Raw genomic sequence first — 27,055 nt, forward strand, 5'->3', positions numbered from 1 at the left:
ATTTGGCTGAGGAGCAGGTATACTGTGTTTACTAAAATAATGAGAAACGTTTCTTGAACAGGTCAGCTGTTGGTGCCAGAAGCACAGCCATTCAATATATGTTTTGCATCTTTAAAAGTAGGTCTGTAGCAAATCTGTTCAGGTGCTGTGCTAATAAACAGAAAACATATAATAACATGAATACGTGGATTTAACATGAACAACCAGTTAGATTGTCTATCATCATAAATACAGCTATCCTCAGGTTGCCTGACCTCTTTTACCCTCTTAACAACCAGGATGTTGTGTCCAGCAGTCTCAGGGAATAAAATAAATAGAGGATTTATGTACTTTTTTATTGAGTTAAAACACATAAAAGTATATTGTTGATCAAACACACTATCACAGCTTAATAATAAGCATTACTTATTTAAAATTGGTGACGGGCACATTAAAAAGTCTTATTATATGATTTTTTTACACATTTTGTGTGCATTACACAAATTCCAATTTGTTGTGGTTAACGTTAGCTAGGTGGCTAGCATTAGCTAGACTAGGGGTTAGGGGTTAAGGTTAGGTAACATCCTAGCTAAGTAGTTAAAAAAGTTGTAAGTAAGTTGTTGCAGAGTAGCTAATTAAATCAAATAATATTTGATTTGTCACATGCGCCAAATACAACCGGTGTTCACCTTACAGTGAAATGCTTTCTTACAAGCCCTTAACCAACAACGCCGTTTTCATTTTTAAAAAGTGTTAAGAAAGTATATACTAAAATAAAATAAAAAACAAATAAATACAATTAAAATAAAAAATATATAGAGGGGGTAACGGTACAGAGTCAATGTGCCGGGAGTAGAGGTGTTCGGGGTATTTGAGGTAATTTGTACATGTAGGTTGAGGTAAAGTGACTATGCATGGATAATAAACAAAGAGTAGCAGCAGTGTAAAAATGGGGGTGGGGGACAATGCAAATAGTTCAGGAGTCTTACGGCTTGGGAGTAGAAGCTGTTAAGAAGCCTTTTGGACCTAGACTTGGCTCTCCGGTACCGCTTGCCATGCGGTAGCAGAGAGAACAGTCTATGACTAGGGTGGCTGGAGTCCTTGGCAATTTTTTGGGCCTTAGCTAAAATTGTCCATGACGTGATTCGAACACGCAACGTTTGGGTTTGGTAGACGGTAGCACACCCATCCTCCCCTCCTATCTTTTCTGTCTTAAGTAACCTACAGTCCTCATCTGTGATTGAAAAGCACTGTATTCAAAATCGTGGGCTTGACACAAAAAAAAAGTTTTATTTTCGTGTGCCAGTCACAAATTTCCAATAAGCAATTAGTGTCTATTTCACAATAATCTGTCCCTGTTGATGAAAGTGCCAGTTCAGTATTCCATACTGGTCATTGCACAATGCAAATAGAGAAAACTTGGAGGCTTATGTGGCTGATTTTCAAAAATGACAATGAGGTGATGTCATATAAACTCACTCTGTTAGGGTATCTGAAAAGAATCAATGAACTACAGATGCCAAAAAGCATATTAAACTTAGGCCTACTATCAATGTCTGTCTATTCATAGAAATGTATTGAATAGAATAAACATGGTTCTTTATCTTAGAGGGCATACCAGAGGGATCAGCTTCAAAACAAAATATCATTAGGACCAGCTTTGCAATGGATAAATCTCTGTTGACTTTCCACCCAATGTTTTCCAGATTTAACTAACTCTGAACCAGATTGGGAAAGCTTTTCATCCACCACGCCATTCTAGGTAAGAGAACCGAGTGACCTGATAATGGCGGGCCAACAGCCCTCCCTCTGTCGCTCCCTCTTTCTCTCTCTCTCTTTGTCTCTGTATCTCTTGCACTCTCTCTCTCCCTCCCTCTCTCGCTCTGTGTCTCTCCCTCTCTGTGTCTGTGGCTCTGTGATTTCTCAAGCAGCAGTGAGTCCTGACAATGTCCCTCGCGGCTTTATCCCTAACAGTTACATTCAATTACATAACATACTAGCGGGCTAATCTCCCTAATCCCTGTCGTGCCACAACAGGGCACTGCTCTTAGCCTTGAACAAAGCCTGTTCTTTAAGCTCCCTTCCTCCTCCATAAGTGTTTTGAGGAAGAAAAACCTGCACTGAGAGCTGTGCTGGAGCCATCAGGCCTTGTGCACCCACTCATTGAGACGTGGGCTGACTGCTCCTTGAAGATCAAACCACTGAGCCTCACTGTGGCTGAATCTAACTCCCAATTGGCCTGCTTGTTACCTGGTCTCGAGTATCATTTTCTAACTGGAATCTATCAACGTTTTTAGAAAAACCAGGGTCGGGGGTGGACAAATGTTGTTTCAGTAACAAGTGTTCATAATCATAATATTCAAACTTAAAAAATAACTGAAGAAATGTGCACCATTTCCGTGAGGAATTGAGGGAGCTAAAAGTTTTGTTTCAATATTTTCCCACTAAAAGTTGTATATGTAGTCTGTTTCCTGCAGACTGAATCAAAGAGTTCTCAGAACAGCTAATATGAAACAGCTTACTGTGCTTTACCAACGTTTCATTGATGAAACCTTCAAAGGAGGTTATAACATTCAATCTTTACTAAGCCAGGTTACAGTATTGAGAACAAATTATATTTGTCCATAAGTGTTCCATTGACAGCCTCCTTTACAGCTTCCAACAACCTTGACAATATTTATCAATAAACATTACACCGCCTCTGAGTTCAGTTATCTGGCAACCATCAGGGCTGAAGTAAAAGGAATTTCTCTTGAGCAATATTGCCTGTTGAGTTAAGACTGGGTGAGAGCGATTTCCTTGCCCTACTTCTGCAGCCGAGCGGTGCTGGAGTCATATTAGGTCACAGCCAAATGGCCAAAAATGTCCTCATAACAAGGTTAAAATCTGCCGATGTGCCCTTGAGCAAGGCACTTAATTCAAATGTATTCCGGTGGCGATGTACTACTACACTAGATATGCAAATGTATGTGGACTCCCCTTCAAATTAGTGGATTTGCCTATGTCAGCCACACCTGTTGCTGACAGGTGTATAAAATCGAGCACACCGCCATGCAATCTCCATAGACAAACATTGGCAGTAGAATGGACTTACTGAAGAGCTCAGTGACTTTCAACGTGGCACTGTCATAGGATGACACCTCTCCAACAAGTCAGTTTGTCAAATTCCTGCCCTGCTAGAGCTGCCCCGGTTTACTGTAAGTGCTGTTATTGTGAAGTGGAAACGTCTAGGAGCAACAACGGCTCAGCCGCAAAGTGGTAGGCCCCACAAGCTCACAGAACGGGACCGCCGAGAGCTAAAGCGCGTAGCACTTAAAAAACATCTGTTCTCGGTTACAACACTCACGATTAGACGATTCTGTGCTTCCAACTTTAGTGGCAACAGTTTGGGGAAGGCCCTTTCCTGTTTCAGCATGACAATGCCCCACGTGCACAAAGCGAGGTCCATACAGAAATGGTTTGTCGAGATCGGCGTGGAAGAACTTGACTAGCCTGCGCAAAGCCCAGACCTCAACCCCAACGAACACCTTTGGGATGAATTGGAACGCCGACTGCGAGCCAGGCCTAATCGCCCAACATCATTGCCCGACTTCACTAATGCTCTTGCGGCTGAATGGAAAAAAGTCCCCGCAGAAATGTTCCAAAATCTAGTGGAAAGCATTCCCAGAAGAGTCGAGGTTGTTATTGCAGCAAAGGGGGGGGACCAACTCCATATTAATGCCCATGATTTTGGAATGAGATGTTTGACAAGCAGGGGGTTGTAAGTGAACTGAGCAGAACCAAAAAATTAAGTCAACAAATAAAAGAGGGAGAACAGAAAGCTTGCTGAACATGGTTTATCCCCACCAGCTTTCCTGTCAGCCCAGGCCCAAGCACTCCACCCACAGGTGTCCTAGGACACTGCCCCTGAGAGTACACTTCCCATCCCACCCTCCTGTTCCTGTCACTATTAGCATGGCACACCGGCTGAAAGGGTGAACTTATTTTCCACACTAAGAAATGTCTCTCTAAACACAGAGTTGTCTAAAGAACGACAATGACAAGCATGACTGTGTCATAGATGGCCTCATTAACGTTAAAGGGATAGTTTACCCAAATGACACATTGTTTTCCTTACCCTGTGAGCAGACTATGGACAAGGTATGACAGCAATTCATGCTTTGGTTTAGTTTCCCTGGAACTGTTTCCACATGCTAACATTTTAGCATTTGTGGCACAAATCCCATTCAAGTCATGGGACCGATATTCGCATTTTTTTTGCATTAAATCCAAATCATCCAAAAGTATCTCTTTGATTTGTCCTAATTTTGGAGATACATTTCCTAAATGAATTTAACTGATGTCTGGGACTGGAACTAGTGCCATGTGACGATTCTGAGCCAAGGAGAGTTGAGGTCCAGCAGCCCAGCAGCAGCCAGCCAGTGGGAGTCTCACGGGACTGTCTCCACTTCCGTACTTCCTGTAAATCTCTACACTTAGAGCAGCCTCTGCTTTGACAGTGATATATGATGTGATTCATCATAGCCTAAATACTCGCAAATCGTCTGCATTCACTGCCACGAAGAAGTTATTGCAACTGAATAACTTTTTGCTATTCTTATTCTTATGCATGGTGTATTGCTTGCTGACAATCGCAAGTGCCCAAAGCTGAATTTTCAGATTATAACACATCTATAATAAACAAACATGTCTTTTAAATAGTGTACATTACGCAATAAGTCAACCCTGTGTAAATAGAAAACGCTGTTTTGTAGGACTGGGAATTGCCAGGGACCTCACGATAAGCTATTATCACGATTCTTTTGTGCTGATACGATATTTATCGCGATTTTCATGATTCTATATGTATTGCGATTCGATAGTGTGATTTTATTCCAATTCGTTGTTCCAAACATATTGCTAACCATATGTCTGCTGAAGTACAAGAGAGAGCCATTTGATGTTTTTTCACATATTGCTCACCATATGTCTGCTGCAGATGGACAGGAAAGAGCCATGAGAAAACAAGTTTTGATCAGCCATGGAAATAAAAGTGCTGAAAACAAATTGTCTCCCTATTTAAAAAGAAGATGGAGGACAAGCTATGAAGGAGAAACAGTTTTGGTGCAGGTATAGCGAACTAGCCCAAAAAATGATATTGCAATATAGTCAAAACGATACAATATGTGGTCATAAATAATATACCGATATGTAACTGTATCTATTTTGTCTCCCATCACTACTGTTTTGACTGAGTGAAACTAATTAAGGGAGAAAAACCAATCACAGGCATGGAGCAGATTCTAAGTCGTTAAGGTTCCTGCTAAACCAAGAGAAGTGTCACACCTTTCTAAATGGCATCTATATATCAATGTTACAATCAACAATACGTATGATTTCGAACCTGCCACACCTGCAGAACAGTTTCCTATACTGTAAATGTTTTATGCTTGTGTTCTGCTAAAGAAACATAGGAATTGATGTTGTTCTGAGAGGGAGCATGCTGCAGAGGGCACGACCATACAGTACAACACAATACCCATCCCATCCATACTGTACTGCAGGTCTGCTGGTGGACTGGGACAAGTCCCTTAGGCCAAGCCAGAGACTACTGGGCTTCTGCTGCAGCAGTACAGTAGCTTCTGTGCCCCCTGACCTGGATGAGATGAGATGGTGGGCTATGGATTAGGCTCTAGGAAGGGCTATTGTACTGTATGAACCCAGATAGGAGAGATGAAGGGACAGATAATAAGCCTGTTTTCCACCGTGAGAAGCATCACTGGTGCTTCAATTGAGTATGTTCTCAGAAGCATGCATTCTGAAATATACCAATAAACTATGTTGCATTCATTAGTGCCTCGCACGCCATTAGATGGTGTTTCTAAGCTACTTAGTTCTAATTTCAGCTGGTAAGGAAGTACCCATATTAATATCAAGGACTGAAATAAAGTGGTGGACAAGCTACTCAAAACGTCATTAATTTAAAAATGTATTCAAAAACTGTGAAGAGACTGGAAGTCACACATGGCTGTCTCACACTGTTCAAAACTGAGCAAAGACATTCGAATTTCAGCTCTAGAATAAAAGCTCAAGCCATACAAAATGTGTATGATTCACCTCCTGAAAGCACCCGCAGTGGCCGATGTGCATGACTGGATCCCAATCCCAAAATACAGCTCTAGCTCCTCGCTTACCATTCCTCTCATACGGTCACAAACAACAGCCCCTTCTCCACACACCGCTAAAGCAATTGCTGTCTATACCGTTCTTTTGTATTACAGTACACAGACGAAGAGATGTCAAAGGGATCTGCCCTCTCCACTGCCACCCCTCACCTCTACCACCCACACACACACACACACACACACACACACACACACACACACACACACACACACACACACACACACACACACACACACACACACACACACACACACACACACACACACACACACACACACACACACACACACACACACAGAGAGCCAAGACCCTGAATTCCCTTTCTATCCCTCTGTGTTGAGACTTGTCAAGTGCCAGAGTATTCCTGATAAACAATCAATATCACTGTCGGCTCAATATAAACTACGTGGCGTACAGCCTCGCACAAAGACAACATGAAGCTCTGATGAGTTGAGCAAAATCCTTAAGAAACTATTCCCATTTTACTCACTCCATGGTACATTTAAGAATAAAGTTTGGTGGACATTAGAAAGAAAGAATAAGTGAACGGTTAAAACCCAGGAATTCAGTTCAGTGCATAACGAGGCTACATTGGCAACAGCAGTGGACCAAAGATATTTTAACTAAACACAGCGCTGTGCCACGGCAACAGTATATTTTTGATAGCCCTCCAGTTGGACCATTTCAAAAAGACTCTCCAGCAGCACTCTGTTTGTGTTGCCAAGAACTGAGGTTCTTCTCACGTCGACCTACTACTGATCCTCAAACCCCCTAACTCTGAGCCTCAAACCTCCTAACGCTGAGCCTCAAACACCCTAACTCTGAGCCTCAAACCTCCTAACGCTGAGTCTCAAACACCCTAACTCCGAGCCTCAAATCTCCTAACGCTAAGACTCAAACCCCCTAACTCTGAGCCTCAAACCGCCTAACTCTGAGTCTTAAACACCCTAACTCTGTGCCTCAAACCTCCTAACGCTGAGCCTCAAACCCCCTAACTCTGAGCCTCAAACCGCCTAACTCTGAGCCTCAAACCCTCTAACTCTGAGCCTCAAACCCCCTAACTCTGAGCCTCAAACCGCCTAACTCTGAGCCTCAAACCCTCTAACTCTGAGCCTCAAACCCTCTAACTCTGAGCCTGAAACCCCCTAACTCTGAGCCTCAAACCCTCTAACTCTGAGCCTCAAACCCTCTAACTCTGAGCCTGAAACCCCCTAACTCTGAGTCTCAAACCCCCTAACTCTGAGCCTCAAACCCTCTAACTCTGAGCCTCAAACCCCCTAACTCTGAGCCTCAAACCCTCTAACTCTGAGCCTCAAACCCCCTAACTCTGAGCCTCAAACCCTCTAACTCTGAGCCTGAAACCCCCTAACTCTGAGTCTCAAACCCTCTAACTCTGAGCCTCAAACCCTCTTAACTATGAAACAAACTGCTTGCCTTGACAAGCTTTCATCCATTTCCAAGACATATACACTGATAGTAAACATAGCAAAGACCATGTCTTACCATATCCAAAACTCTGTCCATGTGTGTATATAATAATAGATTTGATACATATTTGTACCAAACACAAATAACAACCGAATAGGAATTGGGAACACAACCACAGAGCTGTGAGCTGAAGTGTAGCCTAATTGTTTGTGTTTTTAATTCCTTCTATCTCAGAATCCTAATAGCACTTCAGAGACCCAAGTCAGTTGTTATAACTGGCTCCTGTATACTAGTTCTGGGCCAGGGCTTTGCAGGCCAAGGAATCCATTATAAGCATCATTCCACAAGAGAGACATTGCCAACCTGGCTGTGCCTGTCATCAGACAGCTAGCTACACCCTGGTCTGGCCTGGCCAAAAGTGAAAAGCCCAGAAAGCTTCCTCAGTTCTAACCTCCCCTGGCTGCCGATGAGAGGAGGCTGCATATTCAGGTGGAATTTAAACAAGGCATCATACTGTAAATATTTAAAAATTCTGCTCACCATGCTCCCTGCCGAGGAACCTGGGTGTGATATAAAATGCAGCCAACCTTCGACAGACATCTGCAACGACGGCCACATGGAGTCCCAGTCTCTATGACAAGAGCTCTAGGTTTTATAACTGCGGGCACTTTTCAGGGCCCCCGCCCTCCCACTTTCCCCACTTTCCCCTAGTGACAATCAGACAGTCAACAGGATCAACACATGAAGGCAGCTGCTCTACTTAAGACCCGTCCCATTTTTCCACTTCCTGACATGAATAAATAAAGACTTTTAAAAAGTAGAAGACCCTCCCCCAACACTCTGGAGAGGCCAATAATCAAAATAAACTTCATTAGTATGTTGATTGGCACACACAGTCAGGGAGCGACCATCACTAGATGCAGTGCATCTGATGAGCGGTGCAGAGGGACAGCACGTCCAGGACCGTTGTGCCACTCAGGACACTGAGAGGAAAAGTGGGGCAAGCATTTCTGTTCCGAATGAACTCTCCCCACCCCCATTCCGGCAATGATGCCTTCAGAGATACCAGTCTCTACCCAGCAGGGGTTCTTTTGGAAACTGTTGGGTTTGAGAGAGCAGCGAGCGGCACTTCAAACACAATGTGTCCAACCATGGAGAGGGGTGCAGAACATTTCAGCATAAATGAAAGAAGGGCCTGCTCTGTCTGCTAGCCCCAGAACAACTGTTACACACAGAAATTGTTCTTGTTGAGGCTGGGTGGGGGGAAACCTACATTTTATAATGTGCTTATGCAACGCAGGCACTGATTGCACAAAAGCAAAAATATAATGTGGGTGGCTCAATGGAAACAACCGTGCAAACTATATGTACAGCATGGACAAAAACACAGGCCTGTGTGGAATGAGAGAGAAATGTCAATAGAGGTTTAGATTTCACATCCATTACAACAAAACTCAGAGCAAAAAAGTAGAACTTGACAAATGACAGAAATGAATGAAAGTTGGGTGTGTTTTAATATGGTGAAATGGTTGGGCTGTGTAGCGACCGGCTCAGGCCTGGCTCGGCCTGACGCTTGGTTCTCCCTTGGGGCACTAATTGCAGCTCTAACAGACTGAATGGATGAGAAAATGGGGGCATGACAGTGCACTTCCAGCACAGTGAGATTTGAGACTCACAGATCTCCAACAGACACACAACACATCAGTGGCTTGGTCTTACTAACTAATCAAAATAATCCAATATTGACAGATAATATAAACTGACATGCTTCAAAGTACTCTACCATGTAAATGTATGCCTTTACAAAACAAAGTACCAAAGTACTGTACCATGTAAATGTATGCCTTTACAAAACAAAGTACCAAAGTACTCTACCATGTAAATGTATGCCTTTACAACACAAAGTACCAAAGTACTCTACCATGTAAATGTAGCCTTTACAAAACAAAGTACCAAAGTACTCTACCATGTAAATGTATGCCTTTACAAAACAAAGTACCAAAGTACTCTACCATGTAAATGTATGCCTTTACAAAACAAAGTACCAAAGTACTCTACCATGTAAATGTATGCCTTTACAAAACAAAGTACCAAAGTACTCTACCATGTAAATGTATGCCTTTACAAAACAAAGTACCAAAGTACTCTACCATGTAAATGTATGGCTTTACAAAACAAAGTACAAAAAGTACTCTACCATGTAAATGTATGCCTTTACAAAACAAAGTACCAATGTACTCTACCATGTAAATGTAGCCTTTACAAAACAAAGTACCAAAGTACTCTACCATGTAAATGTAGCCTTTACAAAACAAAGTACCAAAGTACTCTACCATGTAAATGTAGCCTTTACAAAACAAAGTACCAATGTACTCTACCATGTAAATGTAGCCTTTACAAAACAAAGTACCAAAGTACTCTACCATGTAAATGTGAGCCTTTACAAAACAAAGTACCAAAGTACTCTACCATGTAAATGTGAGCCTTTACAAAACAAAGTACCAAAGTACTCTACCATGTAAATGTGAGCCTTTACAAAACAAAGTACCAAAGTACTCTACCATGTAAATGTATGCCTTTACAAAACAAAGTACCACAGTACTCTACCATGTAAATGTGAGCCTTTACAAAACAAAGTACCAAAGTACTCTACCATGTAAATGTGAGCCTTTACAAAACAAAGTACCACAGTACTCTACCATGTAAATGTATGCCTTTACAAAACAAAGTACCAAAGTACTCTACCATGTAAATGTAGCCTTTACAAAACAAAGTACCAAAGTACTCTACCATGTAAATGTAGCCTTTACAAAACAAAGTACCAAAGTACTCTACCATGTAAATGTAGCCTTTACAAAACAAAGTACCAAAGTACTCTACCATGTAAATGTAGCCTTTACAAAACAAAGTACCAAAGTACTCTACCATGTAAATGTAGCCTTTACAAAACAAAGTACCAAAGTACTCTACCATGTAAATGTAGCCTTTACAAAACAAAGTACCAAAGTACTCTACCATGTAAATGTAGCCTTTACAAAACAAAGTACCAAAGTACTCTACCATGTAAATGTAGCCTTTACAAAACAAAGTACCAAAGTACTCTACCATGTAAATGTGATGCCTTTACAAAACAAAGTACCAAAGTACTCTACCATGTAAATGTGAGCCTTTACAAAACAAAGTACCAAAGTACTCTACCATGTAAATGTGAGCCTTTACAAAACAAAGTACCAAAGTACTCTACCATGTAAATGTAGCCTTTACAAAACAAAGTACCAAAGTACTCTACCATGTAAATGTGATGCCTTTACAAAACAAAAGGTGGGTCATCATTTTATGTTATTCATGATCATGTGATTCACCATGATAAATTCAGTAAATATCTCCCATGAATTTCACATGTATGTTTACAAGTATTAAACCCCTGCATACTCATTGTCTTGCCCTAATCCCTCTTAAAATGGATATTAGCCTACATCTCTTTTTAAATGCTGCTGTAGGAATACCCTGGTTTGGCTGTCACTTTGTAGCACAGGGCATGCACTTAGTCATGGCAAGGTTTATTGACCCCACTGATAGTAGCGTCGGGTTATGCCCCTTTAGCCCACTACCACAACAGAGTCCCCATCCCTCAAGCAGGGAAACCTGCTGAAAATTATTTGCTAAGCACAGAGGTTTAGGGGTTAGCAAAAACTCAGTCAGTCCGTAAAGGAGAATCGCTTATGATTTCATGTCAATTAAACTCGGAAGTGAAGAATCAAATCAGCTTCTTGGAAGAGGTAACAAAACGAACAAAACGTTTGCATCTATCTGCATTTGTCAGCAACAGAGAGGAAAAGAAGCAGCAAAGGAATAATGTGTAATAACTTGTGTTTAGCGTTAGCAGTGCCACAGCCCTTCAGGTTGCCAGCAGAACCAGAGCGGCAGCAGTGTTGTCTGGCACGCTCTGCCTCCCTCTCTCTCCCTGCCTCCCTCTCTATCCTTGCCTCAGACAGCCAGCAGACGAGAGGCCTCACACAAGCCTGGTACGGCCCTGCACTTCCCGCCTGCCTGCCTAGCTGGCTTGCTACAGCTACAGTACAGAGGAGCAGCACACTGTGGAGCTCAGCCTGGCTCACTCCCGCTATCAGACCCTCTCAAAATCCACACCAGGAAAAGATGCATCTTGAGCTAGACACGAGAGCAGCTCTCCTCTCCTAAGGTGGAGGCAAGCGGGTAGTTCATGGCTCACAAATTAGTACGGCAAAGTACCTCAACCATAACTCCAACTTTAGAAAACTGCTCTCGTGCTTTTTTGTAAACAAAAATGTCTTCCCCTCATTTAGTTATTATAGGCCTATTACTCTTCAGAATTCAGATGTATTTGTTAAGTCACAAGTGTTTAAAAGTTAAAATACATAGGAATGTATTCATTTGTTGTGAACTCAACTCAAGGAAAAGAGCCCATCTCTGCTGTTTTAAAATGAACTATTTTGCTTTATTAACATTTATCTAAATATTACAAACAACACTGATATTCTACTACCATTAAACAAGTCTGAATTCACTAATGTTCGAAACTTTTAAAGATAGGCATAAGAGCAATGCAACAAACCAGTTGGCTGCATACACTAGGAGTGTATTGCCTTCCAGACTTCATTTCAAGACCAAAAATAGAACTTCTTTTCACATCACACTTGGTTTACCATCTTCATTATTTCATTTGGATAATCTCAATGAATAAACAATACATTCATCGGCTAATGTTAACCAATCATAATTACATACTGGACATTTCAGTGAAAATATAATGCCACTACCTGAGACATCAATAAACTTTTGTAAATAAAATAGGCCAAGGCCTTAATGCATTATTATGTTTGAACTGCTACTATTACTATAAGGTTACTCCATAAGCACACTAATATTACAACTGTCACCAGTATTATTACAATGTTAAGTTACAATACTATTGAAATATACATTCAGTAAAACATATGGAACCTGTTGCATACAGCAACATGAGGAATTTAGCCTAATATTCTGTCCTATACTGAATTAAAAACAGTCCTTCACAATAACAGTTTAGAACCATGCAAGAAAACCCAAACCCTTCTTCCCTGGATTCCTCTTGCAGTGCATTTATTCACGGAAACTACAGTACTATTTATGTCTTCAGCTATTAAAACAAGGTATTTTATTGATTTACAATCCCTTTATTACTATGTACTTTGTGAATTAAGTTAAGTGTAATTCCATTTGAAAATGACCAACAAATTATAATTTTACTGGTGACCTACAGTAGGCCTATACCAAGACTTTGTGGCTATACCTTACTGCATGTAAATGTCAGCTAAAGGCTATCAATAAATTGAAGAGAGATTTTTTTTCTATTTGGATAGTTTTACCCAAGTGAAATACATCTACCTATATATTGAAATAGGCTCCTCAAAATCAGCCATAGCCTGTAATAGGCCTACCTTGCAATACAAAGGTCATAGGCTACTTGATTTATCATATAGGCCAGGCAGTGCCTTTCTTTACATATCACTTCTCTCTAAGTTTTACATTAAAATTGTATGCAATATTATCTACTTAATTACAACTTCATTAAATGTTAATTGGATGCATAATTCTTTTTATTTAACTAGATGTCCAAAACCGTGCGTCAACCTGACTCAAAATAAGCCTAATTATCATGCATACGACAAAAATACAATTAGAAAGAATAAACATCAGGTAAGAAATGTGGCTCTGACTTGTTCACTATTACATATTCTAAATAAACATCCTGATATCACAGTCTGCTGAGTAGTGTTCTCAATAAACGGATAGACTATTTGGATACACAAAATGCCGCAAAACACAAGTGCACACTACTCCATGAGAGAGACAACAGACACTAATCCTTATCCAACGACAAGCTATCGGTTTCTATTGCCTTTTTTATTACCAACGATTATAAGCATTTCAATAATTAATCAGGACATCAATACTAAACCGAAGTGCTCCCTTGCCTGACCACAGTTCTCGGGGGTGGTTTGTTGTCCCACCTAAACTCAAAAATGAGGAGAATACTTCGGGGAAAACTATCCTATACACAGGGTTGATAGCCTAATTTCTGATGATACTTTATGATTAACAATTCCGATGATACTTCCGGCATGCACAGCTTGCCATCATGCGCCTGCATCGGTCACAGCTAATGAATGAAAATGCGGATACTTTAGCCTTCTAATTCTCCAAGGTAAACAAACTTGATGAAAAGCTGAGAGTAAAAATATACGTTAAATATGAGTCGGCATAATGCTATTGAGTAAAATAGTGATAACAAAAAGTTAATAGAGGCTGAGAGACTCGGGTTTCCGCGTCTCGTTAAGGACCGTGCCAACAACACTCATCCCGCCCTTTTCTAAACTGAAATATCATCTGCATTTCACAGCCACGTTCAGTCAAGACAGACGCACATGCATAATAACTCCCCCCAAAAAAGTAAGGAATAATTTACCTGAGTAAGACAGAGAGGAGAGTACATCATGATGAAAGGGAACTTATAACAACTTGTCAGGTAGAAAAAGACAAACAAGTTAGTGAATCATTATTTTAAAGTTCATCATCATCATCATTGCACCTCCACCATCGCCTCAATTGACTTGCAGTTTACGTCCACTGAGATGTAAGCCATCAAACACAGAAGAAAAGTTCAACTTAAAAATACTGTCAAATAAAAAGAGTAGGCTAACTTTTAATACAACAAATTGGGAAAGCTGGGAAATGAAAATGCTCGGGCAATCTGTTCCATTTAGGAAATGGGGGGAGAAAAAATAATCAAAGAACGAGAAAATGAAAAAGAGGGAGGAATTAAATGACGTTATGAAAATAGCCCATCCCCAAAAAATCACTTAAAGAAGCAGTAACCCTGATTTCATGTGGCAATACACCTTAAATCCACGAATTAAACAAAGTAATGCGTTTAGATCAGGTGCAACACTGGTACGGATGGTTAGAAAGACAAATTGCAGAGGACTTTCTCTCGCCCATGCAAGGGCGCACATTCCCTCCCTCGCATAGCCTATCCCAGCATCTAGGACTGCGACGTTGCATGTGCGCTTGTAGCATTAGTTCAAAATCGTGTCTGTGGCAACTTGCTGCGTAATTGGCCTATGAACCATTTGAGTGCGTTGGTTCACAGATACAGTAGCCTGCACTACCAAGTGGCCTCATGACTAAACTACAAAATGAACTACACTTAATTGAGCTGTTATTACTACACTTCATTAAGCTGCGGTCCCGTGTGGCTCAGTTGGTAGAGCATGGTAAGAAAATGTAGGCTCTCACAAATGTAAGTCGCTCTGGATAAGATCCGTCTGCTAAATGACTAAAATGTAATGTAATCTAAGTTCAACAGCTTTAGGAAATGATCAGAATTGCTAAACTCAGATAACGTAGATATCCTAATCATGCAATTATAGCCTACCATTCAGAAAACCAAGCTTCTAAATGCATCATCCGTTATAAAGGTAAGTGTTTCTATAATATATGCATGCACATAGGGAGGCCATGTCACACTGACATCTATACAAAACTAATAATAAGCTATACACGTCCGTGCGTAAAAGCGCAGAGACGTCAGTGGTGAGCATACTGTTACTTTTCATTGAATTCAGATGTAACCTACTTTTATCCATTTCTACAGTATTGTATTTATTATTGTCAGATGTAACTTGCACACAAAACAAGTGGTCGGAGTAATGACAATAATATTTGGAGAACTATCCAAGAAAGATGATGTCTTTCGACTTTATGGACACATTCTGCTTTTGTAACTATGCACACAACAACAAGTTTTAAACTAAGGGATAGTAAGTAGCCAATAAAGTGTACGTATAAAGTCATTGTAGCATTAAAGTTTGAAAAGACTCCAAATGTTATGGGGATATCATATCCCCATGTCATCACGAACACAAGAGTATCAACGACTCTCCATGAAGCTAGAAGAGAAAAATTAAATATAAACTTTCTTGGTCTACTTTAAGTGAGTTCCAGACCAGTTTATATCTGACAAAGTTGAGAAAACTATTCTGAGATCAGTCTGAAGGGACAATGCTGTCTGCATCAATATTAGTTAACACCCTGAGTTGGCAATAACATTATATAAACCAAGTATAAAGTAATAACCGAATCCAATCCATGTAGCACAAGTTGAATGTCTGTAGCGGTTCGTTGGTGGTGGTGGGTAAATCAGCCTTCGTGAAGTGAACTGCAGTTCAGACATAACTGGAAGAATTGGCCATTTTGTTATCTATGACATCTCAAAATATAACGCCCTGAATATATTTATTTGATATTTCCAAAACAGTAGGCCACAGACTCTAAATATCGCCATGCCAATTGAGTGCACTTTCAAAACACTGCGATTGCAACTCTGCAAGTAGGCTATGTGGGTTATAACAGCACTACATCCAGGGACGGAGCGCCTCTGTCGGTCTATGGTTCAAATTCAAGCCGGCGCCCCTGCGGCTCTGGCTCTGGCTGCGGCCATTTTCTGCTGAACAAACTCTAACCGGGCACAGAGTATATTGGCTTTGAACTTCAACATCCCGTGGTGAAAATACATCTGCGCTGCCCTACTCAAACTGGCAACAAAAAAAAATAATAACTTTCACTGCGGAGAAGTGCCAAAACGCTTTGTAGGCTATATCAATCATTACGCGCAGGTGTAACATAAATATACCATATGTCTGCATTTCTAGCCTTTCCCACAAATACTCCGCTTGGCTGAAAACCAACAATAAAAGGAGTAGCCTGCCGAGAAAGACGGAAAGGAGCAGAACACCAAAATGCAGCTCTACGCAATCTCAATTTGACTTTACAGAGTGCACACAACTGACGCGTGATCGTTCTCGCCTTGCGTCTGTTGTAACATGGACAAATAAAGATGAAATTGATTTGTAAACGTACCATTTCGAAGCGAAACTGTCAACCCCCCCCAGACAAGTTATAGTTTATGCAGCACCGCGGTTCAAAGCATGGTCATCTCGTCGACGTGTTTTTATTATTATTCCATATCCATTTATCCGCGAACAGAAGTAATCCGTGGTCTTCGGAGGGGAGAATAACCCGCAGAGATCAAATAGAAACGTCCCACGCGAAGTCTGCAGCGTCAATCCCCGTAGAATCTTCGCTACAAGGTAAAATAGGACAAAATAAAGATTTCCCTATAATATAGCTACGGGCTGAACGATTTCGGGCAGATTCTGCAAACTGTACACCGCTTGATGGTGTCGTAATGTATAGTGCTGTTATTGTTTTTATATATTTAAATTACAGAACTGATCCTTCGGTCTCATTGATTTGCAGCATTGTAGGCTACACATAGCCTAGATGTCCTTAATATGTGAACGTCCTTAAAGACGTCCCGAACGATGGGCTCATAGGAGATCTTACAGTCGTCTCGGAGAAGGAATAGATGAAACACGAAGGTAGTGTGTGTGTCTGTGTGCGCGGGTGTGTGTGTGTGTGTGTGTGCGAGAGAGGGAGAGGTAGTGTGTGTGGCTTAACGCGTTCTATTAGTGTTGCACTTGATGGCGTAGTTTATAAAAGCAAAAAGACAACTATTGCCCACTGTGAGCCGCTATTACAAAGCATGTTGTAATCTCAGAGATATACATTCTATAATAGAGATATAACAGCCTAGAACAATATTGGTCTTGTTTTTAGGGTGTGTGTGTGTGTGTGTGTGTGTGTGTGTGTGTGTGTGTGTGTGTGTGTGTGTATTACGTCCTCCGTATTTATTACACTTCCACAATGGTTTGAAGAGCTGTCAACGTGTCAGGTGTTGTCAAATCTGTCATTGCTTTTAACCCCACTTTGCTCAAACCTTTCAGAAGGGAGAAGGGAACTTGACCACAGACGGTTATGCGTCCATCCTCAAGGAAAATACATCTGAAGTTGACTATAATAGCCTAACATTCCAAACACAAGATCATTTGTAATTTATTCATAATTATTCATAATTCGTAGCCTAATCGTTTTGCTATTGATATTCCCTTTTCATGAATGTAGCATAAGTATTCTTATAAATTGACTTTTCCAAGAAATTAACCCTGCTCGTTCAGCTGGTTTCTGCAGGTTAATAATGGATTTGTATTTATTTTATTTTACCAATATTCTTCAAAACTCACCAAAGTATGTGGCCTATGACATGTTATACTGAAAATATTTAGGGAAGTCCTGCATGAGTTTATAAGCGTGACATTCCCAAAAAATTAACCCAGTGTGTTCAACTGCTTTCTGCGTTTCAGTTCATTAGGACTAAAGTGTTTGAAAACTGGGTAAGATTTTATTTTAAGGGTCTGTAATAAAACATTTTTATAAGGCATTTATAAATTGTATGTTCACCATTTTGTAATCATTACCCCCACATTAGCAAACCATTTACCAATCATTAGTAACGTATTTTTGCAGTCTCAAATCTAAAGTGAGTGCTATTCATACTTTATAAATACTTTATAAATGTTTTGAGTGACCAGTGTAACTTCTCACAAAAAGATGGTGATGCCATTGGTAGACATTCCTGCAGTACCTGGTAAAGAATAAGCACACAACACAGGATGTTTAAGGAAATATATATATTTCCTTAAACATGTATTTCGTTAAACATCACGTGTGAATAACTAGCTTACTAACATTTACAAATGTGGGAGTAACGATCAATAAATGTTGATCAGACTGTTTATAAATGCCTTATAAATGGTTTATTATAGACCCTTAAAATAAAGTGTTACTGAAAACTGTAGGCCATGAGCACATTCTTCCAAAATGATAAAGCAGTATAATATTACCACATAATTGTAGAATTGTAACAGTGAAAATTGACCTAAATGAATATGCATTCTTTGATTGAAGGATTTTGTCTTTAGTGCAATTATAGAATCTGGTTTGAAGAGATTGTCTCTCGCATGCAAGCCTTTTTGTCGCTATCTAACCTGAACTAATGATTTTCAGTAGCAATGAAATCCCCAATGTATTGGCTGTTACTGGATTATTCTCCTCTTTCGATTTCCCTTCACTGTTTGAAGTCAAAGGTCAAATGGCCCTGTTAATTAGAATCTTAATAGCATAATTTGATGAAGAATATTAAGATCTTATCTAGAGTAGGCTTACGAACTTGGTTATGCAATGGGATAATACACCTGTTTGAATTTAAATCTCAGATTTGCATTTTAACAGTCAACTGATCATACAAAATCCATACTGGAGTATTTGTTAATATATGACACAGAAATGAGACAATCCATTCAAGAGTTGGAGAGGCAGATTGTGTGCGTGTGTGTGAGTGTTTTCTTCCTTTTACTTTTAATGCACTTTTTATTTGATAATGGTGCGATAATGTTTGATACAGTTAGATCTAGGCTCGACCCAGGCAAACATCACATTATGTTCTGTTTTTAGAAAATACAGGTTTATACAATTGAAAGCATGATTTCCATAACATCTGCTCATGGAAAACGCAAATAATTTGCCAGAGTATTTAACCCTTCATATGCTAAAATGAAATTTTAACTTGTTGCTCAACTCTTGGATAATATTAATTTTAAAAAAATCGATTGGGGTGAAATTCATGTTGTTGTTTTTTACCATGCTTTGATTATCAATAACCGTAAATGTATAATTTGAAGACTAACTTCAAACCTTTTTGCCCAAACTGGTGATATGAGGTAAAACAAAATAGTATTTATTTGAAACAAGCAGTAATATTTTTCAAATGTCACATTACTTTGACAGTTAAGCTTAATGTCCTTTAGCTACATTTTTGAAGAAGAATAATAATTGTATTTTTTCCTGACATGGGATTTAAAATACTAAATCATTTCCAGGTTACCACTAATGTACCCATTGGACTTGGGGCTCTGCTGGGAGTTTACCTCATATTTAGATTTGTTTATTCTGCTTTGCCACTAAAATCCTAATAAACACTGACATCTAAAATATGGTGTTATTGTTGTTATTGTTATGTGTAATATTAATAATAATATTCGGGGGGGGGTAGTTCAAAAATGTACCCCAAAATGTTCTTCAAAGGGTTCTTCGAGGATCCATTTGTAGGAGTTCTTTGAAGAACTTATAGGAGTTCCCTCCCAGTTTCAATTTGAAGAACCCCTAAAGGATACTCCCTCAGGAGCCTTTTATTTTTAGTGTATGAGATATTTTACATTACACTGTGGGATCAATTTGATGGTTTCTTCTTTATTTGTGGTTGGTTTGTTTATACGTTTTAGGTCTGACATCCAATCATTGTTTATTCTATAAAACCCCTAAGCAGGAGTAAATGCTATAACAATGTTTTTGATAGTTTTGTAAAGGACGACAAGAACAACATAAATTAATCAGAAAACAAACAGAAAACTCAATTATCTTTTGTTGAATAGAAAGCCTCTGGCCAAACGAATTGACTTGCTTGGACGAGTGTTTGTTAAACTCAGCCTATAACGGAATGAAATCAGAACAACTAATGCAACAGGTTTTGGCTATCTGCTGAAATGTCTAATTAACTGTCGGGAAACCTTCACTGGTCCATGGTTGCACGAATCAAAAGGAGACAGAAAATACAATTGTGAAATCACAACCACCTCTAATTGGAAAGTTATTTTAACCTCGGCATACTTGGGATTGGTCACTCGTTTTTTTCTTTTACCTGTACTTCTTAAAAAACGGATGTTGGGTTGTTATTTTTCTATAATATCTTATCTGTAGGTTTATTTCAAATGAAATGAACAGAAAATCAAACTGAAGATAACTTGCAGAACGGACAAAAACGTTGCTTTTGTATTTTAGCCTGAATGAGTTTTCAATGTGAAACCATGAGGCGCAAACTTCATAGAATCTCCACCATGAAGGCAGTTTTAACATGTAAACGATTTCATAAATGAGTCCTCATCAGGATACCTTTACCTCGTTACATTTTCTCATGGATAGGCCTTACAGGATAAATCAATTGTATTAATATAGCCTAAACCGAAGTTATGTTTACATCAGAAATAGGCCTACTTGATTCGAACATTTCAGAGTATATTGCCTTTATTATTAAAATATGTAGTAGCCTATAGTTTCCATACAGTTTCTTGACAATTACATTTTTGTTGGGTCCATGGAGGCAGATCCAGCACCTGTCCAGCGTCCAGTACATGGTCAGCCTGTGCTGCACGTTAAAGAGACTTGCCGTTTTTTAGACTGCCACATCAATGCGACCGAAATCTCAAACTAGGATTTGGCCCATCAGGAGACACTATACAGCTTTTTATTTATTTAAAACAATTGTTGAATCATGAAGGAAGAAAAGTGAAGCAGAAATACATAATCTTATAATGCAGTGTGGGATCACTGACAGTAAACTAAATAAGGGGTTGGACCAACACATTTAGGCCATGTGCAGTAAAATATTGGTGCTGTTAAACGTTAAGATCTAGGCTACACATGTAATGCTCTGCAAAAATGATCGATATTGGAGAAGAATAACATCCTCCACGGACTTGACAATGTCAATCATACATGTGGTAAAAAACTGCTTTTGCAAGATAGAGGAAATGAAAACATATTTTAATGGGAGCAAAACACCAGCTTGATTAAATACCATACATTAGGCCAGGGGTTCCCAAACCTTTCCACTCGGGGTCCTCCTTCCAGCATCGGGGAACATCCCACCTGTATTCCTATGGGCACAAGCACTGTTCATGACACAAACTGTTCACACCCCTCTTGTTGGTGGAGAGAATTTGGCAGCTTTAAATGTTATTTCCTGCAATTCTACACTCTACAAATAAAAGGTTCCTGGAGTATCCTTTAGGGGATTTCAAATTGAAACTGTGGGGGAACCCCTATAAATTCTTCAAAGAACCCCTCTTAATGGATCATCGAATAACCTTTTGGGGTTAATTTCTAAACTACCCCTTCCCCTATTATTATTATTATTATTATTAAAAATAGGCATAACAAAAACAACAATAATACAATATTTTAGATGTCAGTGTTTATTATGATTTTAGTGGCAAAGCAGAATAAACACATCCAAGTAATGGTAAACTCCCAACAGAGCCCCAAGTCCAATGGACATATCCTCTGGTGTGTTGATGTTAATGTGTTGATGTTCTCCGTATCCATAGCCAGAATGATTTTTCAGTGCATGGTGATCGAACAGGTTTCCTGTTATATTCATCAGATGTGTAGTGAGGGTGAATCTGTCAATCCAAACATTTTTAATTATACAGATGTTTAACAAAACATGCACACAACAGTATTCATACCTTGGTTTATGTGGGGGGGAAAATCATGTTTTGGTGATGGTTTTCATACATATACCCTGTCCATAATGTAGAGGCCTATGGGATTTTCATTGAAGAGGTAATGGATGAGGGTGGTACATGTGATCTGCATAACAATTGTCACACCCTGATCTGTTTCACCCGTCTTGTCCTTGTCTCCACCCCCTCCAGGTGTTGCCCATTTTACCCATTATTCCCTGTGTATTTATACCTGTGTTTTCTGTTTGACAGTAGCTAGTTTGTCTTGCCTCGTCAAGCCTACCAGCGTGTTTTTTTATCGTACTCCTCTTCTCTGTATTCCATGTTTTCTAGTTTTTCCGGTTTTGACCATTCTGCCCTGACCCTGCCTGCCGTTCTTTACCTTTCTGACTCTGCCCTGGATTACTGACCTCTGCCTGCCCCTTGACCTGTCATCTGCCTGCCCCATGTTTTTGTCTATAAACATCTGTGATTCGAACTGTCTACATTTGGGTCTTGTCCTGAGTCGTGATAGCAGTAGACATACCTTTGTATGCCTCCTCATCTGTATACCTGCAGACACAGACACAAAAGGGAGCAGTTCAGTCATCTGCACCCAATACAGCTAGCCTTCAACATACTCTTATAGCCTACAGGACATATTCTTACCTCTTTGTTGATTGATATCCATTGAATTGTGTCCATGTTCTGTTTTAGAAAGATTTACACAAATGTTAAAATATATGGTATCATCACAAAACAATATCAAATTTAGATCACACAAGGGACAAACCTTACCTTCAATTTAGGAGATCTTTACATTTTTCAGTTAAGTGACTGCACCTGCTGTCCTGTCAAATCCAAATGTTTCAGTTGGGCAGTTAGGTTCCTGCAAGAACCCTTACAGTTTGGGACCACTGCATTAGGCTACTCAGTCAAGAACCACTTGTGTAATCACATGGTTACACAATGCAATTCATGAGATTCATTCACCTATTGCCAAATACATTTGCAGAATGATAATGCATGTGTGCCCTTAGGCCAACCTGAGGAGTTTGGTGGAGTAATCTGTCTTGTCATCTGAGCTTACCACAGGAAGGCTGTGCTGGAGTGAGCGGGAGAGGCATGATCCACAGTTTAAATGTGAATTGAAAGGTTCCTGTAAAATTCTCTCCACGCAGAAGTCCATTTAAATCAGACCAAATATATTCAGAGATAATACAGAGATAGAGAAAAAAAACACATTCAACTTTCTTTTTCTTTGTGAAATATACCAATTTCAATATACTTGTTAGCTATACTATGTTGATATGGGTGCTATGTTGACATGACACAATAACTATGAATATTGCTAAATGTACATACCAAAACTACTTAAGAGGGATCAGTATAAATCAGTTTTCAACTTATTGCTAGAGTAACCTAGCTACAAGTCCCGGAATAGTTGTGAAATGTTTTATGTGAGCACATCTAAAAGGTATGTTGCCTAAAGACAGAGGAGTGACAGCCAGGACTCGTGATATGAACTGACACAACTATGACAATGGCCTTGCATGTCATCTTTACGCAAGTGAAAACGACACATGCAAAGAATACATATATGCTGCACTCAATCGTAGTGAGTGAAGTGTAAAGTTTGACATGAATAAGGTTTCCTGAAGAGGGCAGTATCAGAGTGTGTTTGGTGGTGTTGCCTGGTAGTCAGCATTCTCTCTCACTACATTATGAACATTAAAGTGATGTTCACTTTGCAAAGGTGAAATTCGAAATGCTATACATCAAATTGATTAGGAACTATCTTGAAAAAGATTTTGATTTGAAGCAAAAAGGTATATGGGTTAATGTCAACAGTGTTAGAGATACTTTATTGTATTTGTAAGTATCTGTGAGTGATATATTTAAGTATTTCTGTGCATACATAAAAGTAGAACTGTTGCCGAACCTTTACTGTACTTCATGGTGAACTATTCCAAATGCTGGCAAGCAGAGGTACCATAACACACAGCTTTTGTTTTGTTTGGAGAACAGATACAAATCTAATTGGCAGCAAACAAACAGAAAGCCTACTTATACACAGCTTTCTGTGTGGTGTAATTAATGAAGTGATTTGATAACTGTATAATGCTGTGCTTTTCTCTGCACAAACAGCCGGAGGATGCTATAGACAATTATACAACCGGGGGTCTAATCTTGAATGCTAATTGGTTAAAAGCTCATTCTGCCGGTGTCTATTCCACAAGTCACCACCGGCTAAATCTATGACCTTAAAATGCCTATTTACTCTGTTCCATCTGACTGCGCAATCCACTGTCATCAGCCCAGCCAGGCAATTTATAAACTTGATCTCCACTATAAAACACATCAAGACATTATCTAATTTCTTTTAGACTAACATTTAGTTTCCAAAAGAGGAGATTTGTATAAACCTTGATGTCTGTCTCTCCGACATTTGCAACATTGTTTCAATATTCAAATTTGATCTCCAGCTGTCCTATAGTATTGAACGCGTCGGGAGTCGGGACGAGACAGAAAGGCAGGCAGCGTTTCTCAGCCAGTCAAAATCATGAATCAGCTGGTGTAATTTTTATGGATACAGTTGAAGTCGGAAGTTTACATACACTTAGGTTGGAGTCATTAAAACTCGTTTTTCAACCACTCCACCAATTTCTTGTTAACAAACTATAGTTTTGGCAAGTCGGTTAGGACATCTACTTTGTGCATGACACAAATCATTTTTCACTTGTTTACAGACAGATTATTTCACTTATAATTCACTGTATCACAATTCCAGTGGGTCAGAAGTTTACATACACTAAGTTGACTGTGCCTTTAAACAGCTTGGAGAATTCCATAAAATTATGTCATGGTTTATAAGCTTCTGATGGGCTAATTGACATCATTTGAGTCAATTGGAGGTGTACCTGTGGATCTATTTCAAGGCCTACCTTCAAACTCAGTGCCTCTTTGCTTGACATCATGGGAAGATCAAAAGAAGTCAGCCAAGACCTCAGAAAAAAATTGTAGACCTCCACAAGTCTGGTTCCTCCTTGGGAGCAATTTCCAAACGCCTGAAGGTACCACATTCATCTGTACAAACAATAGTACGCAAGTATAAACACCATGGGACCACGCAGCCGTCATACCGCTCAGGAAGGAGACGCGTTCTGTCTCCAAGAGATTAACGTACTTTGGTGCGAAAAGTGCAAATCTATCCCAGAATAACAGCAAAGGACTTTGTGAAGATGCTGGAGAAAACCGGTACAAAAGTATCTATATCCACAGTAAAACGAGTCCCATATCGACATAACCTGAAAGGCCGCTCAGCAAGGAAGAAGCCACTGCTCCAAAACCGCCATAAAAAAGCCAGACTACAGTTTGCAACTGCACATGGGAACAAAGATTGTAATTTTTTGAGAAATGTCCTCTGGTCTGATGAAACAAAAATAGAACTGTTTGGCCATAATGACCATTGTTATGTTTGGAGGAAAAAGGGGGACGCTTGCAAGCTGAAGAACACCATCCCAACCGTGAAGCATGGAAGTTAAAGCTTGGTCGCAAATGGGTCTTCCAAATTGACAATGACCCCAAGCATACTTCCAAAGTTGTGGCAAAATGACTTAAGGACAACAAAGTCAAGGTATTGGAGTGGCCATCACAAAGCCCTGACCTCAATCCTATAGAAAATGTGTGGGCAGAACTGAAAAAGCATGGGCCTACAAACCTGACTCAGTTACACCAGCTCTGTCAGGAGGAATGGGCCAAAATTCACCCAACTTATTGTGGGAAGCATGTGGAAGGTTACCCGAAACATTTGACCCAAGTTAAACAATTTAAAGTCAACGCTACCAAATACTAATTGAGTGTATGCAAACTTCTGACCCACTGGGAATGTGATGAAAGAAATTAAAGCTGAAATAAATAATTCTCTACTATTATTCTGACATTTCACATTCTTAAAATAAAGTGGTGATCCTAACTGACCTAAGACAGGGAATCTTTACTAGGATTAAATGTCAGGAATTGTGAAAAACTGAGTTTAAATGTATTTGGCTAAGGTGTATGTAAACATCCGACTTCAACTGTATATACAAAGAAATGTCAATAAAAAAAAGGTCAAACAAAATGAAGTGCAGGTAGTTTGCAGTCTTTCCAGCTTCAGTTTGAAGTGATGTGCTAGCTGTGTTGTTGGCTAGCTCCTCTGAACAACAGTGCCCTGACGAGAGAGCACATTTTCTATGCCATGCAAAATCGTGCCTCATTAGCTCATTGTTATGAATGTATCCAAATAAATGCCACTACAAAACAGCTTAAACAAATTAAATGCTGCTACTTTGCTGTTATTCTAGCTGCACTTTTTGACATGACTGTAAGTTAGCTAGCTAGCAAGCAAGGGATAAGAACGTTGCCAGCCAGTATGGCAATGGAACATTTAGATTGAAAGACTGGGTCACGCCCATAGATACAGAACAAAAAGACTGAACGACTGAGTCACGTCTCTGGCAACCGCACCAATAGAACAAACTACCAGCCAGCTTGGGTAGCAACCCTAGATTTGTGTCGGGACTATATCTTGTGGAAGGAAGAAATAGTATGAATAAATTAATCAAAATAACATTTTTAATGAAAATATGTCAATCATTATTTGAATATGTTGGTAACCCGTTGTATAAAAAGGCTAATGCCCTCGAAGCCGGATTGACACCCATGCCAATATATCCTCCGACCTACAATTACATCTACACGCTCTAAAAGAAATGACATTGCATGTTTTCCCAGAGATGGATGGAAAAAAGCATCAATAGACCTGTTATTACCTCAGGGAGTCAAACTACAGTTCACGGTATGCAGCTTGCTGCATATGCCACTTGACATGTGGTTTAATATAGGGTACTCAGGTGGGTACTCAGGTGGCTCATGAGTGACAACACATGTCAGTGTCTCTAAGTGTTATGCAACTGTAAAGCAATACACACACACAGTAGAAGGATTGCTGTTACTGTCCTGTTACTGTATCGAATGAGATTCGCCTCACTTTCCAAAACATAAGCAAGATGAGAGTGGAAAGAGGGAAACTCTCTCCAAATTGGACCGAATCTTGCCAAGATGCAGAGTGCCAAGACCTCTCTCCTTATTTTCAGTGAAAGCAACCTATTTACTACATTTGGCCTCTGAATGCTTACTAAGAGCAAATTGAGCTTAATTTTCCCATTTTGCACCATTTGTGG

The 27,055-nt window shown here is 39.7% G+C and overlaps 1 protein-coding gene and 1 long non-coding RNA gene across 8 annotated transcripts in view; one reads left to right on the top strand and one right to left on the bottom strand.

Moving 5' to 3' along the window:
• Positions 1 to 17,007, bottom strand: part of LOC106584361 (nuclear factor 1 C-type) — a 124,589-nt gene extending 107,582 nt beyond the window's left edge. Inside the window, exon 1 of one of the 7 annotated variants that reach the window (XM_014169587.3) lies at positions 16,513 to 17,007. In XM_014169587.3, coding sequence (XP_014025062.1) covers positions 16,513 to 16,515 — 3 coding nt within the window. In that variant the 5' untranslated portion in view covers positions 16,516 to 17,007. Of the gene's footprint in view, positions 1 to 14,059; positions 14,522 to 16,512 lie in introns of those variants that run through there. The other 6 variants (XM_082968041.1, XM_082968040.1, XM_014169585.3 and 3 more) reach the window with 6 other exon arrangements.
• On the top strand, positions 16,912 to 22,334 carry LOC106584363 (uncharacterized). The gene is made up of 2 exons (XR_001323732.3): positions 16,912 to 17,033; positions 22,185 to 22,334. It is a non-coding gene; the product is annotated as an uncharacterized LOC106584363 (long non-coding RNA).
• Positions 22,335 to 27,055: the final 4,721 nt, after the last annotated feature.

This window comes from Salmo salar, chromosome 23, assembly GCF_965601325.2.
Source record: "Salmo salar chromosome 23, fSalSal1, whole genome shotgun sequence".
NCBI classification, from domain to species: Eukaryota; Metazoa; Chordata; class Actinopteri; order Salmoniformes; family Salmonidae; genus Salmo; species Salmo salar.